This window comes from Macaca fascicularis, chromosome 1 (assembly GCF_037993035.2).
Source record: "Macaca fascicularis isolate 582-1 chromosome 1, T2T-MFA8v1.1".
In the NCBI taxonomy this organism is placed as follows: domain Eukaryota; kingdom Metazoa; phylum Chordata; class Mammalia; order Primates; family Cercopithecidae; genus Macaca; species Macaca fascicularis.
This window is the reverse complement of record NC_088375.1, coordinates 99,118,759-99,132,218: the sequence shown is the minus strand read 5'-3', so window position 1 is coordinate 99,132,218 and position 13,460 is coordinate 99,118,759. Positions and strand designations below refer to the sequence as shown.

The window sequence follows — 13,460 nt, the reverse complement described above, 5'->3', positions numbered from 1 at the left end:
TGCACATTCTATTGAATATTTATTCTTTGTGTGTATTCCTGCCTGCAGAGAATGTGATCAATGGGCAGGACTACGAAGTGATGATGCAGATTGACTGTCAGGTGATGGACACCAGGATCCTCCACATCAAAAGCTCATCAGTTCCTCCTTACCTCCGAGATCAGCAGAGGAATCAAACCAACACCTTCTTTGGCTCCCCTCCCGCAGCCACAGAGGCAGCCCACGCTGTCAGCACCATCCCTGAGTCATTACAATAGCACCCTGCAGCTATGCTGGAAAACTGAGCGTGGGACCCTGCCAGGCTGAAGAGCAGGTGAGCGAAGTGCTGCTTTCTGCCTTGGTGGCAGGCAGAGAACTGTCTCGTACTAGAATTCAAGGAGGAAAGAAGAAGAAATAAAAGAAGCTGCTCCATTTTTCATCATCTTCCCATCTATTTGGAAAGCACTGGAATTCAGACACAAGAGAACAATGTTTCTTCAGTGACAAATGTAGCCCTGCATCCTCTGGTGTTACCTGGTGTAGATTTTTTTTTCTGTACCTTTCTAAACCTCTCTTCCCTCTGTGTTGGTTTTGTGTTTAAACAGTCATCTTCTTTCAAATAATATCCACCTCTCCTTTTTGCCATTTCACTTACTGATTCATAAAGTGAATTTTATTTAAAGCTATGCCGCACATGCATGTTCAAATAGTTTCCACTGATTCGATTTTTCATTCATTTAATGCAAACTCATTCTGGATATTGTGCTTATTTGAGAAAACACATTTCAAAACCAAAACAGCCAAAAACACTCCAAAAACAGTCAAAACAATTGGGAGCTTTCTAAAGGAAAAACTCCCAGTTGGTAAAGTTTATCTTTACTTAGGATTTGTGGCTCACACCTAAACAAAGGGGGTCAGGGAGTGTGTACAGATTTGAGAAAATAGAAGGGTAAGGGAAGGGCCAGTGGTGGGGTTCGAAGAGAGGAGATAGCTCTATTAATACACATGTTTAAAAGATAGAAAGTTTGATGTGATTGCAGTATGAGATTAAAGCCACAGCTATTGTTTATTTTGAGGACTCTAGGCCACTAAGTATTAGCACACATACTTATATTTTCTCTTTACTAATCTGGTATAGGTCCTCATGGACCACAGGACAAAGCTTTCATTTTCATTCATTCTTCTATTGAAATTATACCAAAATCAGCTGAGGAACATGGAAGTAACTTTAGACTTAAACAAGACAAAAGCTTTTTCACTGGAGAATTGACAAGTATTTGCTCCTTAAAACAATCCTGATTACTGAATGTGGATTCCTGCTGAGGGAGTGTATCCCATAATATGGCAATGATTTTCACTTTCTCGAATGAAAAGACAGTGAAGGAATTAAATCTTTTGTCCTCCCATGGTTAAAAAAAAAAAAAAGTTGTGTTCATTTTTACTGTACTATGCCTCTTTTTTCACCATAGTAGACAATTATGTTTCATTTGATAAATTCATAGAAATGGATCTGAGACAGTGATGTCCTCTCTAATGTGCTGCCTTCAGTTTCTAAAGTGAGTCTTCCTCCCTCTCCTATAAAACTTCTCCATTTTTTGGTGTAACTCATCTACAAACACTGTTTCTTACCCCCATTGACTTGCCTTTGTCAGATTTATTCTTGTTCCACACTATAGCAATCAATTTCTCTTCTTGCTTGCAAGAAAGGGAAAGAGAAATTATAGCAACCTCTCAAGGATTATACATAGCTAGTTAGTTTTCTGCCTGTGAAATTAGGCCTGGCTCCTAAATAATTTTAAAGAACCATCAGCACTTCTAACTCTCTGTACTGGTGCCTCTTTGTCCAAGCTAGTTAAATGCTTTCCAAGGAAATCAGTTCAACTTTTGTGAGCAGGGAAAAGAAGGGCTTTATTGTTGTATTACCTGGGATTCTGGAGTTTGAAAAATGCTAATTAACCTTCCTCTTTTTGCACATTACAAACATTTTTAAGTCAGTGCAGCACTTCCCTTAGATTTGGCTATCCTGGGTGATTTTCAGACAAGAACCATTTTCCCTGGGGACCATTCTTCTAATGGGTGCCAAGGAATATAAGGCAAATGCCCAGAAGACCTTCAGGTAACTGGGCAGTCTTATCGTGGGATATTTCTCCTGCCCCTGCCCCTTCCTATTACTGTAATATGAATTAGCCACACCAGAGGCTGTGACCATGGCTAGTAGACAGTGGCAACGTAGTCATCCCCAAGCTGCTCATTTGCTGGAACTGTCATACGGTATCATGGTCAGTGTAAACCTGGTTTGTGTGGGGTGATTATAAATAGAGTTTCCCTCCTCTCCGTGATGTAGAATCACAGAAGGACCTATCTCGTGGCCTTCTTCTTAGCGCTTCACTTTTACTTCATCTCTCGATTCCCAGCTTTTTCTGTGATCATTTTACCAACTCCTCAGATGGAAGATTTTGGTTATGTCATATTCACCAACGTTAGTCCCTGTCTTCCAGGTGAAAAGGTGGGTAGCGGTTGGGAGGGAGTCTCCACTGAAGAGCAGGAAGGTGGTAGCAGGCCGGCAGCCCTGCCACAGAACTAGGGGTGCCTGTGAGGTGCCGCCCAGAGCAGCCTGGGAGCTTTGCCTTCTTTTCTGTCTCACTAGCCCTTCCGCTCTTTGTCATTGCCTATTCTTGAATGGATCTTTGAGATGAGGGAACAGGATTCTCCTAAGGGTAGAGTTTTAGGAAATGAGTGAAAGGAAATTGACAAATGCAAAGAAGCAATCTACTTTCTAAATTGCTGGCAAAGCTATAATGAATCCCTAGGCACAATTGTAGTTTTTATTTTAATGTTTGTATGCACAAGGCCCTTTAGGAAATGAGAAGTTGCTATGCCAGATTAATTTTTTTTTTGGGGGTGGGATTGCCTTTTGGGGGTTGCAGCCAGAAATTATGGGTAATATGTGTATTTTTTATTTATTAAATTTTAAATGGGATTTTGCAAGCTTATGAGACAATTAGATAAACTCATGGAGGAGGCAGGTCCTCCTGTTATTAGATGATTTTGTACTCTTTGGGCTAACAATAATGCAGTCTCGAGAAGTAATGGTGGAGGCTGATAGGAACAGTCTTTCTGCAAGTCCCAAATTTTTAAGGCTTAATGGAAGTAAGTGGATGTTTCCTCATGTTAACTACTGAGTCAGATGTTAGGAGCTTGTCCCTTTGGGGTTGACTTATGTCCAGCAGTACAGGGACACAGCTTCGTTAGAGTGTTAGTGTAAACTAACTCCAAAGTTAGGAGTCAATGTGAAAGGATCAACCTTGAAACAAATCTGTTGTTTGCCATGCTTGTAGTACAGAAATTTCACATTGAGTTTTGGGTGAGATTTGTGTTTTCACAAGTAAAAAATCCCCCATAAATATAAAACTCAGACCATAATTATAAAACTCAGAGCATCATCTAATTAAAAAAAAAAAATGACTACAAGTTCCAGCACAAAACTGGCATTTCTTTGCCATTTCTTGCCAGTAAGAAGTAGACATGGAGGTATTTGAAAGCAGTGTTATGTGAGTCATTCTTAAGTGTTCCAAGCAAATTTAGAAACAGACAAGGAACTTGGGATTCAAATTGATTTTTCAAATCATTTTTTAAACAAACATCATCCTGATTAAATCCTCTTGGCCTGAACCTTCCTCCCCAGTGTGTATTCCCCGGTAGTCACCGCAGCAAGAGGCTGGTGAGACTGCCGTGGCAGCATTTAGCATCGTTAAAACTGGAAAACTCTCAAGCTCTTTGCCACTTTCCTACTATTTTTTGATTCTTGCCATTTTACTAAGCTCAGGTTGTGAAACTTGACAGAAATGTATTACAGGAAAAACTTGTAATTGTATTTGACTTTCTGACACATTGCAAAGTTTCAAAGTGACTTTCACTTTCAACAACATATTAGAAGTAACCACTTTTGCTTTCACAGCCTGAAGAGCTAGAGCTGGATCCGATGCCCCCTTTCACTCTGAAGTCATGGGAAATTTTCCAGCCATGAAAGCCCTCTTTCCACGGCATACTAATGGGCTGACTCAGCTTCCTTCAGCCAACTGAGATCTTTTCATTGGCTATTTGCTATTTCATACCAATTAACTATTGGCTATTTCATACCAATTAACCTCTTAAATAAGATTGTTAATTGCCAAAATTGATAAACACTTATTACCACCTGTGGACTCCATATTCCTTACCAAAAATGTTATTTTCATCAGTCCTGAGTGGTTTTAACTTACAGAAATTAGGATTGTTGCTGCTAATATGAATACCAATTATAACTTTTAAAAACAAGAATAAAGCCTAAAAGATAGAGAATGAAATATAAGAAATGTTCATTCCCACCCCTAATAACATTTGGAAGTGAATATTCCCATTTCCTTCCACCCACAGGGACTGGGATTGATTTTTAATTTTCTAGGAAATAATACTGGACTATCCAAAAAGATGTTGCCAGAATCCAAAAGGAACTATGCTTGTAAAAGAAAAGCAGTTTTCTCCTACCTAAAAAAAAGAAAGTAAAGTGTGTTCTGTTCTTATCTTTTTAATGACTAAGCTTAAAACAGTTTATTTTGGGTAAGACTAGAACTTTCGGCAGTTTGTTCTAATATCTATGTTATTAGATGCAATCGAATTTATGCAAAGAAGAATGACAAAGGTATCTGATTAGGAAATTTGATCTTACGTATGAATCCATGTCATGGCCAGCCACTGTCACACAGTGGGTGCCATTCTCAACATATTGGTTTGCCAACTTTAAGCATTAGAGATTTAGCACACTAAAATACTTTTAATTATATTAGGCTTGGTAACTAGGGAGTAAATAAATCATAGTTTATCATTTGCCAAGGCCAACAAACAACACTGTTGTGCTGTTTGCTCTCAATGAAGTTGAATAAACCAGGAGGCTTGGCATATCCCCTTTATGTTAATCCCAGCTAGAGATTAGCAGGTTGACTTTCACAGCAATTGTATATTGGTCCATTTTAACTCATACTTGCCATAATTTCCAGGCCAGTCACCAGGACAGAGGAGATGATGGGGAAACAGAGCTTTAGATGAAAACTACTATGCACTACTAGCCTTTGAGGCACTGGTTTCCTGTTACCACTTTGGCAAGTATGGCTGGTCTAAGTCCAGTAGGGCTTCATCCATGGAGCCATTAGAACTGAGGAGGGAATGTCAGAGATACCATTTCACCAGGATCTTTTTGCTCAGGTTGTACCCATGCCAATTGAAGAACGTGTTAAAGATGAGGAGGAGAGATGTACCATTCTCTCCCTTAATAATGATGTTGGTTTGCAAAACCTAAAGGAATAATAACAACAGACTATTTCATACTTTCAAGCAAGTCTTTATAATATAATACCTGTTATTTCTCTAAAATTCAAATAAAGAATTTTTAAACTTACCTTGTTTTATTCTGTTTGTAGAAAGAGAGAAAAAAGCCCCCAAATGAATCTTCAGTGTTGGGGGATTAGTAATGAGAAAGGAAACCTGAAAAGGCTTTGTGGCTTGTGTTACTGTTAAGATGAAACTGTTGAACTATTTTCCACTCTTCTCCCAAGCCTAATTAAGTAAAAATTTCCTTTATTTAAGTGTCCAGATATTCAAACTACAATCTTATCAAGGAAAAAAAATCTAAAAACCCATATTTTATCTTTCTATGTCTTCAGGAAACTGGGTTACTCAGTCACGCATTTTGTCCTCACCAAAGGCCCCTTCCCAGCTTGCAATGGCAAATGCCACCACACTTGAAACTAGTCACTGCAGACTGACAGCAAGGGATCCGTCCAGGAGTAATTAATGCAGGCATTTGCTGAACACCCAATGAATGCCTCTGACACTGGTTTAACTATATTATTTCAATCTTCTCTACATCCTATTTTGTAAGATGGTTATTAATAAGTAATGGAGCTGGCCAGCTGCAGTGACTCACGCCTGTAATCCTAGCACTCTGGGAGGCCAAGGCAGGTGGATCACCTGAGCTCAGGAGTTTGAGACCAGCCGAGCAAAATGGTGAAACCTTGTTTCTACAAAAAATACAAAAATTAGCCAGGCATGGTGGCGGGTGCCTGTAATCCCAGCTACAAGCTACATGGGGAGCTGAAGTGGGAGGATCACTTGAACCCAGGAGGTGGAGGTTGCAATGAACCGAGATCACACCACTGCACTCCCGCCTGGGTGAGAGTGAGACCCTGTCTCAAAATAAAAATAAAAAATAGTGGACCCAATATTTGGGCCCAGCCAATTATGTGAATTATTCACCACTATATTATTCCACCTCCTGATACATAGATCTGGCATAAGTTCATGCCCTAAAAGAGCTCACAGTCAGCCCATGGAGCCATATACATAAATTACAAAATGACAATAACATCAGGGTTCTCTGAGAGGCAAAACTACATTTGTTTCAGAAGACACTTTAATGGACTTATTTAGAAAATGAGACCCCCCCCCCGCCCCGCCATCTAGAAGGAGACCAACCTCAAATCACCTCTTCTGCAGAGAAAGTTAGCAGAGATTGGAGGGTAGAGAGTTGACAGCAGAAAAAAGGAATGGGACCAAGCAATTAGGGCTTGAGGCTAAAGACCCTGAGGGGGGTGTCGTGAAAAGACTCCCTGGTGGCGGGAGGGCAAAGGACTTTTACAAACTTTGATGCTGAAATGCAAATCCTCTTCATTGCCCCCAACTCTTCAGTAAAAGCAGATACACAGTTTTGTATCAATGTTGCCTTGGGAGTGAGAGACTGAGGGTGGGACTCAATGTGGTATAACTAGTGAAGAAAAAGACAGCACAGCAAGATAATTCATACACTGAAGTGTCAGTGGATGTCAGGTGAAACAGGGCAATAAAAACTGCTTCCACCCCCCCCCACCCTCAATCTTTATGGCATTGTCCCCCTGGGACTTCTCACTCTATGTGGGATATGGTTCAAGTCAAGTTTTGAATCTCAAAGGGTAACCACAAATGACATTTGGTTTATATAATACATGGTATCACAAGTAGAGGGTTTCTTTAGCATTTACCCTGTAATTTACCTAACTGGTCCAATTTTGGTAGAGATTTAAATCCCTTCCAATGTTTTGCTCACCATAGGAAACCTATAGCATATTTCACTCCATCACATTCATTCAGCGTGATCTGTACAAATGCCTAAAGAGAACCCTGCTCTTGGTTCAGTTCATAGTAGGAGCTGATGCTTATTGAAGACTTAACCTTCCAGGCATCATGCTAAGACTTTACAAGCATTAGCTCATTTGAGCTTTGCAGCAAGCCTTCATCATCGACATAATAATATTAATACCCATGTCTGTGAATTACAGATGAAGAAATAGTCACAAGAGATTAAAAACTTGCCCAGGATCTCACAACTAATACATAGCAGAGTTGAGATTTGAAATTAAGTCTGTCATGATTTTAAAGCCACATTCTTTCTACTATGCTACATTGTGGTTCATCCTTTGAAGTCATAAAGAGACAAATGAGCGAGGAAGAAATCAAGCCACACAACACGGGCAACCAGGGTGTTGAGGCATGTTCAGGAAAGAGGGAGAGTTGCTAAGAGGCAAGGTCCAGCAGTACCCAAGGGTTTTCTGTGAGTGACTCAGAAGGCATAACTCAATGCTGGCTGCATGCATAGCCCATGCTGGGCTGCTGCACCAATTCTTCTAGACCTCAGTCCTTGTCTCCATCTTGGATGAGTTACCCAGTGGAGTGGATACAAGCTGGTTCCTCCATAATTGAAGATCCTAGGCTCTCCCAACTCTCCTACTCTACTCATACCCAAGAGCCCACCCAAGTGTGGCATCCAGCTCCATCCCAGGATGTATCCACCGTCTGCCTTGTGATTACAAGTTCTACTTCTATAGAAAGTTTCCGTTGCAGATGTAACTGCTGATGTGGATGCTGGACTATGAAATAGAGATGCTTATGTAAGAGATCACTAATCTGCAGACTCAGAATTGAAATGGTTTGTTTCAGAAGTGAAGGACATATCTTTAAAATAAATACAACACACCATATTAATAAATGGATCATCTTATAAGATTGAGTGCAGCAGTGTCAGTCCTAAAAGCTGTATCCATTTAGAAGGGGGACCTTGCCAGGCTAACAGAAAATACTGTTGCCAATTATTTACAGTATGGTCCATATTTCTGCAAACATCAACTGGGTACAAAGGAAGAACTGAGAGCCTCAAAAGCCATCTCAGATGCTCCTTCCCTAGGTGTCCTGCTTGACTTCTGAAGCCTCCGAGGTTATCTCCATTGCCTGAGCACCTCATGGAGCTTCGATTCTTGGGCTGCATTTCTTCGTAGTGGGCTAGAGGCAATGGCCCTGGAATTTAAACCTTTGCCACCAGTTCTAAGTGTTGTGTGAAGTTCTGACATCTATCATGGAGCTGTGGGAAACCATGTAGATGATGAACTAGACAACATCCTTGACGTGTCCTTCACATGTCTAGAGACATGAGTGATGTCTCTTCCAGGGGACTCGGTGGTCACCCTTCTGTCCCCACAGAAGAGTAAAGACCATTTCCAGGCGAGGGTAAGATTTCTGGTCAGCCTGAAAAAGAAAGTTCAGTTGGACACAAGCTGCTCTCAGGAGAGTTTGGGGGTGGGAAGTTCATGGCCAGCATATTTGTCATGAGCCAAGATCTCACCCACTCACTTGGCTGCTGGCCCCAGGACATCAAACAATCCATTTCGCCATATTGTCTCTGGTTTCCTGGTGCTGCTGGAATTCTCTTCTGCTAAGCCACTCGTTCACATCAGATCGACACGTTGCCCCTTTCAGCCTGGCAGCCTTTAGGAAGACAGAATTACAGCAACAATTACAATTCAACATTTAGAAAGCCACACATCCAGCTAGGCTGTTTCCATCAAATTGCCAGCTTGGGGGAGCTGGAAATTCATCTTAATTTAGACAATATGAGCAGGAAAGATGCTGAAACACTTAATCTCTTGTTTTAAATGGCTCTACAGGTCACCACTTAAGGGAGCACAACTAGAAGCACATTGCAAGTAGCAGCACGGTTGGGGCTGATTCCGTCTTCCCAGGATTTATCATCCGGCACAAGTCGGCAGGGCACGAACAGTCCAAAGAAGGAAAAGGCCACTCATAGAAAGATTGTTTTTGTCGCCATAGCAGCATCTCATAGTTCTCCTTTCCTGACTCTCATCGCCTTTGCAATTACCGGTTAAACATTTATCATCCCTGTGGGACAGTGAGCTCCAGAAGAGCAGGAACCCTACTTATGTCTTGAATTTGATTTTTTTCTCCAGTAGTGCTGTGGATATAGTGTGCTTGGGACATGGTGGTTTGGGCATTTTAGGCTAAATCAGGATTTCGTTGAATTATTGAGCATTTAGAAAGCCACAAATATATACTGTCCTTTCAGGAGTGTGTATGATAGACTGGCATTTGTCACATTGCACTGGCTACTGCACCCTATGCGGATATTCACAGGGCACAGAAGTTGCAGGATGTGCGATGCCCAATGCTGAGGCAGGACTGCAAGGGAAACAACAGAGATCCCTGCCTTCCCTTAAAAGACAAGGCATCATTAGTTTTCCTCTTCCCCTTTTCATTTCATCCTATTGCTTTTTCCTCTGACTTCAGTCTGTGGCATATTAGAAATGGGCCTGGAAAGAGGATGTAAACCAGCAAGTCTGCAAGTGGGGCCCTGAGACTGCAGCAGCACCTCAAAACTTGTTAGAAATGCAACTTTCCTGGCCCCATCCCAGACCCATTGAGTCAGACTCCAAGGCTGGGCCTAGTACCCTGTGTTTCAGCAAGCCCCCCAGAGGACTCTGAGAGGGGCCTGAGAAACACCCGTGTAGTTCCCTGTCAGCAAGGCTGGAGGATGGGAAGATCCAGACTCCGGCCAGAGAGGAATCTTCCCCCGGCTGCTATTGTTGGGGTGGGTGGGAATATCAGGATCACCTGAAGTCAGGAGTTCGAGACCAGCCTGGCCAATATGGTGAAACCCCGTCTCTACTTAAATACAAAAATTAGCCGGGCTTGGTGGTGCGCACCTGTAATTCCCACTACTTGGGAGGCTGAGGCAGGAGAATTGCATGAGCCTGGGAGGCAGAGGTTTCAGTGAGCCGAGATCATGCCACTGCACTCCAGCCTGTGCGACAGAGCTAGCTAGACTCTGTCTCCATTAAAAGAAAAAAAAATTGTGTGTGTGTGCTGCCTTTTTGGAAGTCCACAGGCGTTACATCTTCAGTATCTACAGCCTCCATTCCTGCTGCTGCTGCTGCCCTGGGTAGCTGCACTCCCAGCTGAAGGGCCTGAATCAGGCCTGTGGATATAGTGTGCTTGGGACATGGTGGTTTGGGCATTTTAGGCTAAATCAGGATTTCATTGAATTATTGAGCATTTAGAAAGCCACAAATATACACTGTCCTTCCAGGAATGTGCATGATAGACTGGTATTTGTCACACTGCACTAGCTACTGCACCCTATGCAAAAAGAAAAAGAAAAAAAGAATTGATTAAGGAATCAGATGCACGCACTCAGTCGAGTCAGCCACCATCCAGGCTCGGGGGCTACATCCAGGACGAGAGGCAGAACCGGCTGCTTGCTCCCCCACAAGTCCACGGCTCTCCTGGGCACTGAACTCCTGGGAGCCCCTGCTTTGAACCAGCACCCTTTGCTGTGGGACCTGGAGCAGGTCTTCACTGGGTGGCTGGGAGAACGCCCAGCGCTGGGCAGGGGCACCCCAGAGAGAATGCTCCTGGCCCCTCCTTCACAGCTCTGAAGACAAGGTGTGTGCCCCAGGCTCCATGGCAGAGTTGGCTAAAGGCTGGAACCCCCTTCACTTCAGTCCTAGCTTGGTGGTTCTCAAACTTTGCTACACTTTGAAACCACCTGGGGACCTTTAAAAAATACTGGTGCCTGGCTCCCACCCCGACATTCTCACTGAATTGGTACAGGGTGTGACCTGGGCATAGGAGTGTGAACATTTCCCCAGGTGATTCTAATGTGCAGAAAAGCTCAGGAACCAATGAACGCTGTCTTTCGCGGCCTAGTTCTGATGTTTATGGAGCGACATCATCCTAGAGGTTGAGGGTGGAGTAGGGTCCCTGGAACAAGAAAAAGAAAATGCATTTAGATAATGAAAGTCCAAACCTAGCAAACAGCTGGGAAAGAAAGGAGGGGAGAGAGGTAGGGGTGGGGGCTGGAAAGTGCTGGATTCACTTGTGGAGATGATGTCAGACATTCCTCTGCGATGTTAGAACGGGGAAATGCATGAAAATAACCATGGCTGTGAAAATGGAACTTTTTGGGAAATGGCATATTCTTGGAAGGAGAGGGAGCCAGGAGAAGAGGGACAGAGGGGGAGAAGAAGAGAGAGAGAGGAGAGGAGTGGTGGGGGGAGGCCCTGGCGCAGAGAGAACAAGAGGGAGAGTCTGCTCCCAGACCTCAGGGAACTGGAAAAACAAAAACAGAAACAGAAAGACGTGAAAAGAACTGCAAAGGAAAGGAGAGAAGGTTTGGGTTGGGTGAGGAATGGGGGAAGAGGATAACTGCTGACCCAGAAGAAGCCTGAAGCAACAGAAGAAACGGTAAATCAGGAGGGAGAGAATAGCACACAAACAGCGGGCCAGCCAAAGCCACCGCACTTCAGGCTCTTGGGCCAGTGGGAGGCGGAGTGCACCCCTTCTTACAACAGCCCTCAGGCAAGGGAAAAGACACTGCAGTTTGCCTATGTGTTCATTCCCTTGTGTCCTGAAGGTTCTCTCCCCTCCAGACTTTGCAGAGTTCCTAGAGAAAGGAGCTCTGGGTCTGTGGCTGGAAAGCCAGACCCTCCCTCTTTGAAATCTCCCTGTTGGGCTTGTGCTGCCATGGCAGCTGAGGGGCAGTGCCCCAGGGACAGGCAGGTGAGTTGTGGTTGCAGGCCTCTGGCTCCGTGACTGCTGGGGTGGAGGCGGCTCCCCCGTCTCTAAGGCTGGCACCAGCCTGAATCTTAGATCTCACTCTGATGGCTTCTCTCAGAGAGAGACATCCAAATATTGAGTCACAGAGGGAACACAAAAAGCTTTGAAGACAAAACCAAGAAAAATTATACAGGTTCTTAAATTCCTAGAGGAAAGATTTGACTCCAACTTTGTACAAAATCAGGAGACGGCTCACAAGGGGGTGTGATTATAACCCACCTGCTATGACAAGCCATCAGCAAAGTCAAAATACCAGCCCGTGATATGGCCCCTCTGCTTCCCAGTGTGCCCTGGGAGTGGGCAGGCAGGTCCCATCTTCGCTAGTGGGACAGCGAAGGGTGCAGCAGGTATGAAGACCCTCACCAGCCCAGCCTGCGATCAGTGCTCCCCACCAGCGGAACTGTTTTCCTGACAGTGTCAAGATAGGTGAACCTTTTGGACTTACTCAAAGCTAACGTCAACATCAAGTGCTTCACGATGCTGAGTGTATCTACCAGCCAGTTTCACTCTTCTGCGGCATGGCAGGCCCCTCGACACCTGGGCTGAGGCTGTCCTCTCCCCTGGACTGTCCTCTCCCTCAGACTGTCCTGTCCTCTCCTCCTTGACTGTCCTCTCCCCTGGACTGTCCTCTCCCCTGGACTGTCCTCTCCCTCAGACTGTCCTGTCCCTCAGACTGTCCTCTCCCCCCAGACTGTCCTCTCCCTCAGACTGTCCTCTCCCTCAGACTGTCCTCTCCCTCAGACTGTCCTCTCCCTCAGACTATCCTGTCCTCTCCTCCTTGACTGTCCTCTTCCCCTGGACTGTCCTCTCCCTCAGACTGTCCTGTCCCTCAGACTGTCCTCTCCCCCCAGACTGTCCTCTCTCCCTGACTGTCATCTCCCCAGGCTGTCCTGCCAGCTAGGTTTCAGGTGCTCTGGGGATTCGCAGGACAATGCTTTGCGCCCCACAGCAGAGAGCCGCCTTGCATGCCTCCAGACAGCAGTTTCCTGCGGAAGAGAGGCCTGGGGCCTCCGCTCCTCACTGCCTGACTGAACTCCCTTCTCTCTGCACTGCTTCATGTCCATCCTGACCAATGGCATGGCCTCACAGAGGAACAAAATGTGGACTGGCTTCCTTAGAGTGAGAAAGGCGACAGAGCCTGGGGTCAGCACCAGCTACTGGCCCTTCTCTTTCAAGAGAGAGGAGAGAAGTTAGGGTGGGGCTCACCCTGGGTATCCAGGGTCCTGTCTCCTGCAGAGCTGCGGAGAATAGGCCAGTGCATTCTGCAGGAATGCCGTAACCCCAAGGGCGTACCAGTGAAGGCCCTTTCTGTTCTGAAAATGCGCCACAGCAGGGTATGGCCGCTCCATAACAGAAGTGGCCATTGTGAGGTGAGGGAGTCAGCGCGGGGCCAGGGTCTTTCGGGGGTGGAGGGGAATTCCACTGCTGGAAGAGAGGGGCAGGGTGACCTAGGGGCCACTGGGCCCTGGTGGGTTCCAGGGGCTGTTGAAGGGTCAGAAGTCCTTCTG

The 13,460-nt window shown here is 44.8% G+C and overlaps 1 protein-coding gene across 7 annotated transcripts in view; it reads left to right on the top strand.

Annotated features, from left to right (window-relative positions):
* The window catches only part of ATF6 (activating transcription factor 6), a 201,741-nt gene extending 196,328 nt beyond the window's left edge, over nt 1–5,413 (top strand). For all 7 annotated transcript variants that reach the window (XR_012434266.1, XR_012434259.1, XR_012434263.1 and 4 more), the window contains one exon: nt 49–5,413. Coding sequence is in view for 4 of the 7 variants with exons in the window: in XM_074038899.1 (XP_073895000.1) it covers nt 49–257 (209 nt within the window). In the remaining 3 variants the exon portion in view is untranslated. The remainder of the gene's footprint in view (nt 1–48) is intronic.
* Nucleotides 5,414–13,460: the final 8,047 nt, after the last annotated feature.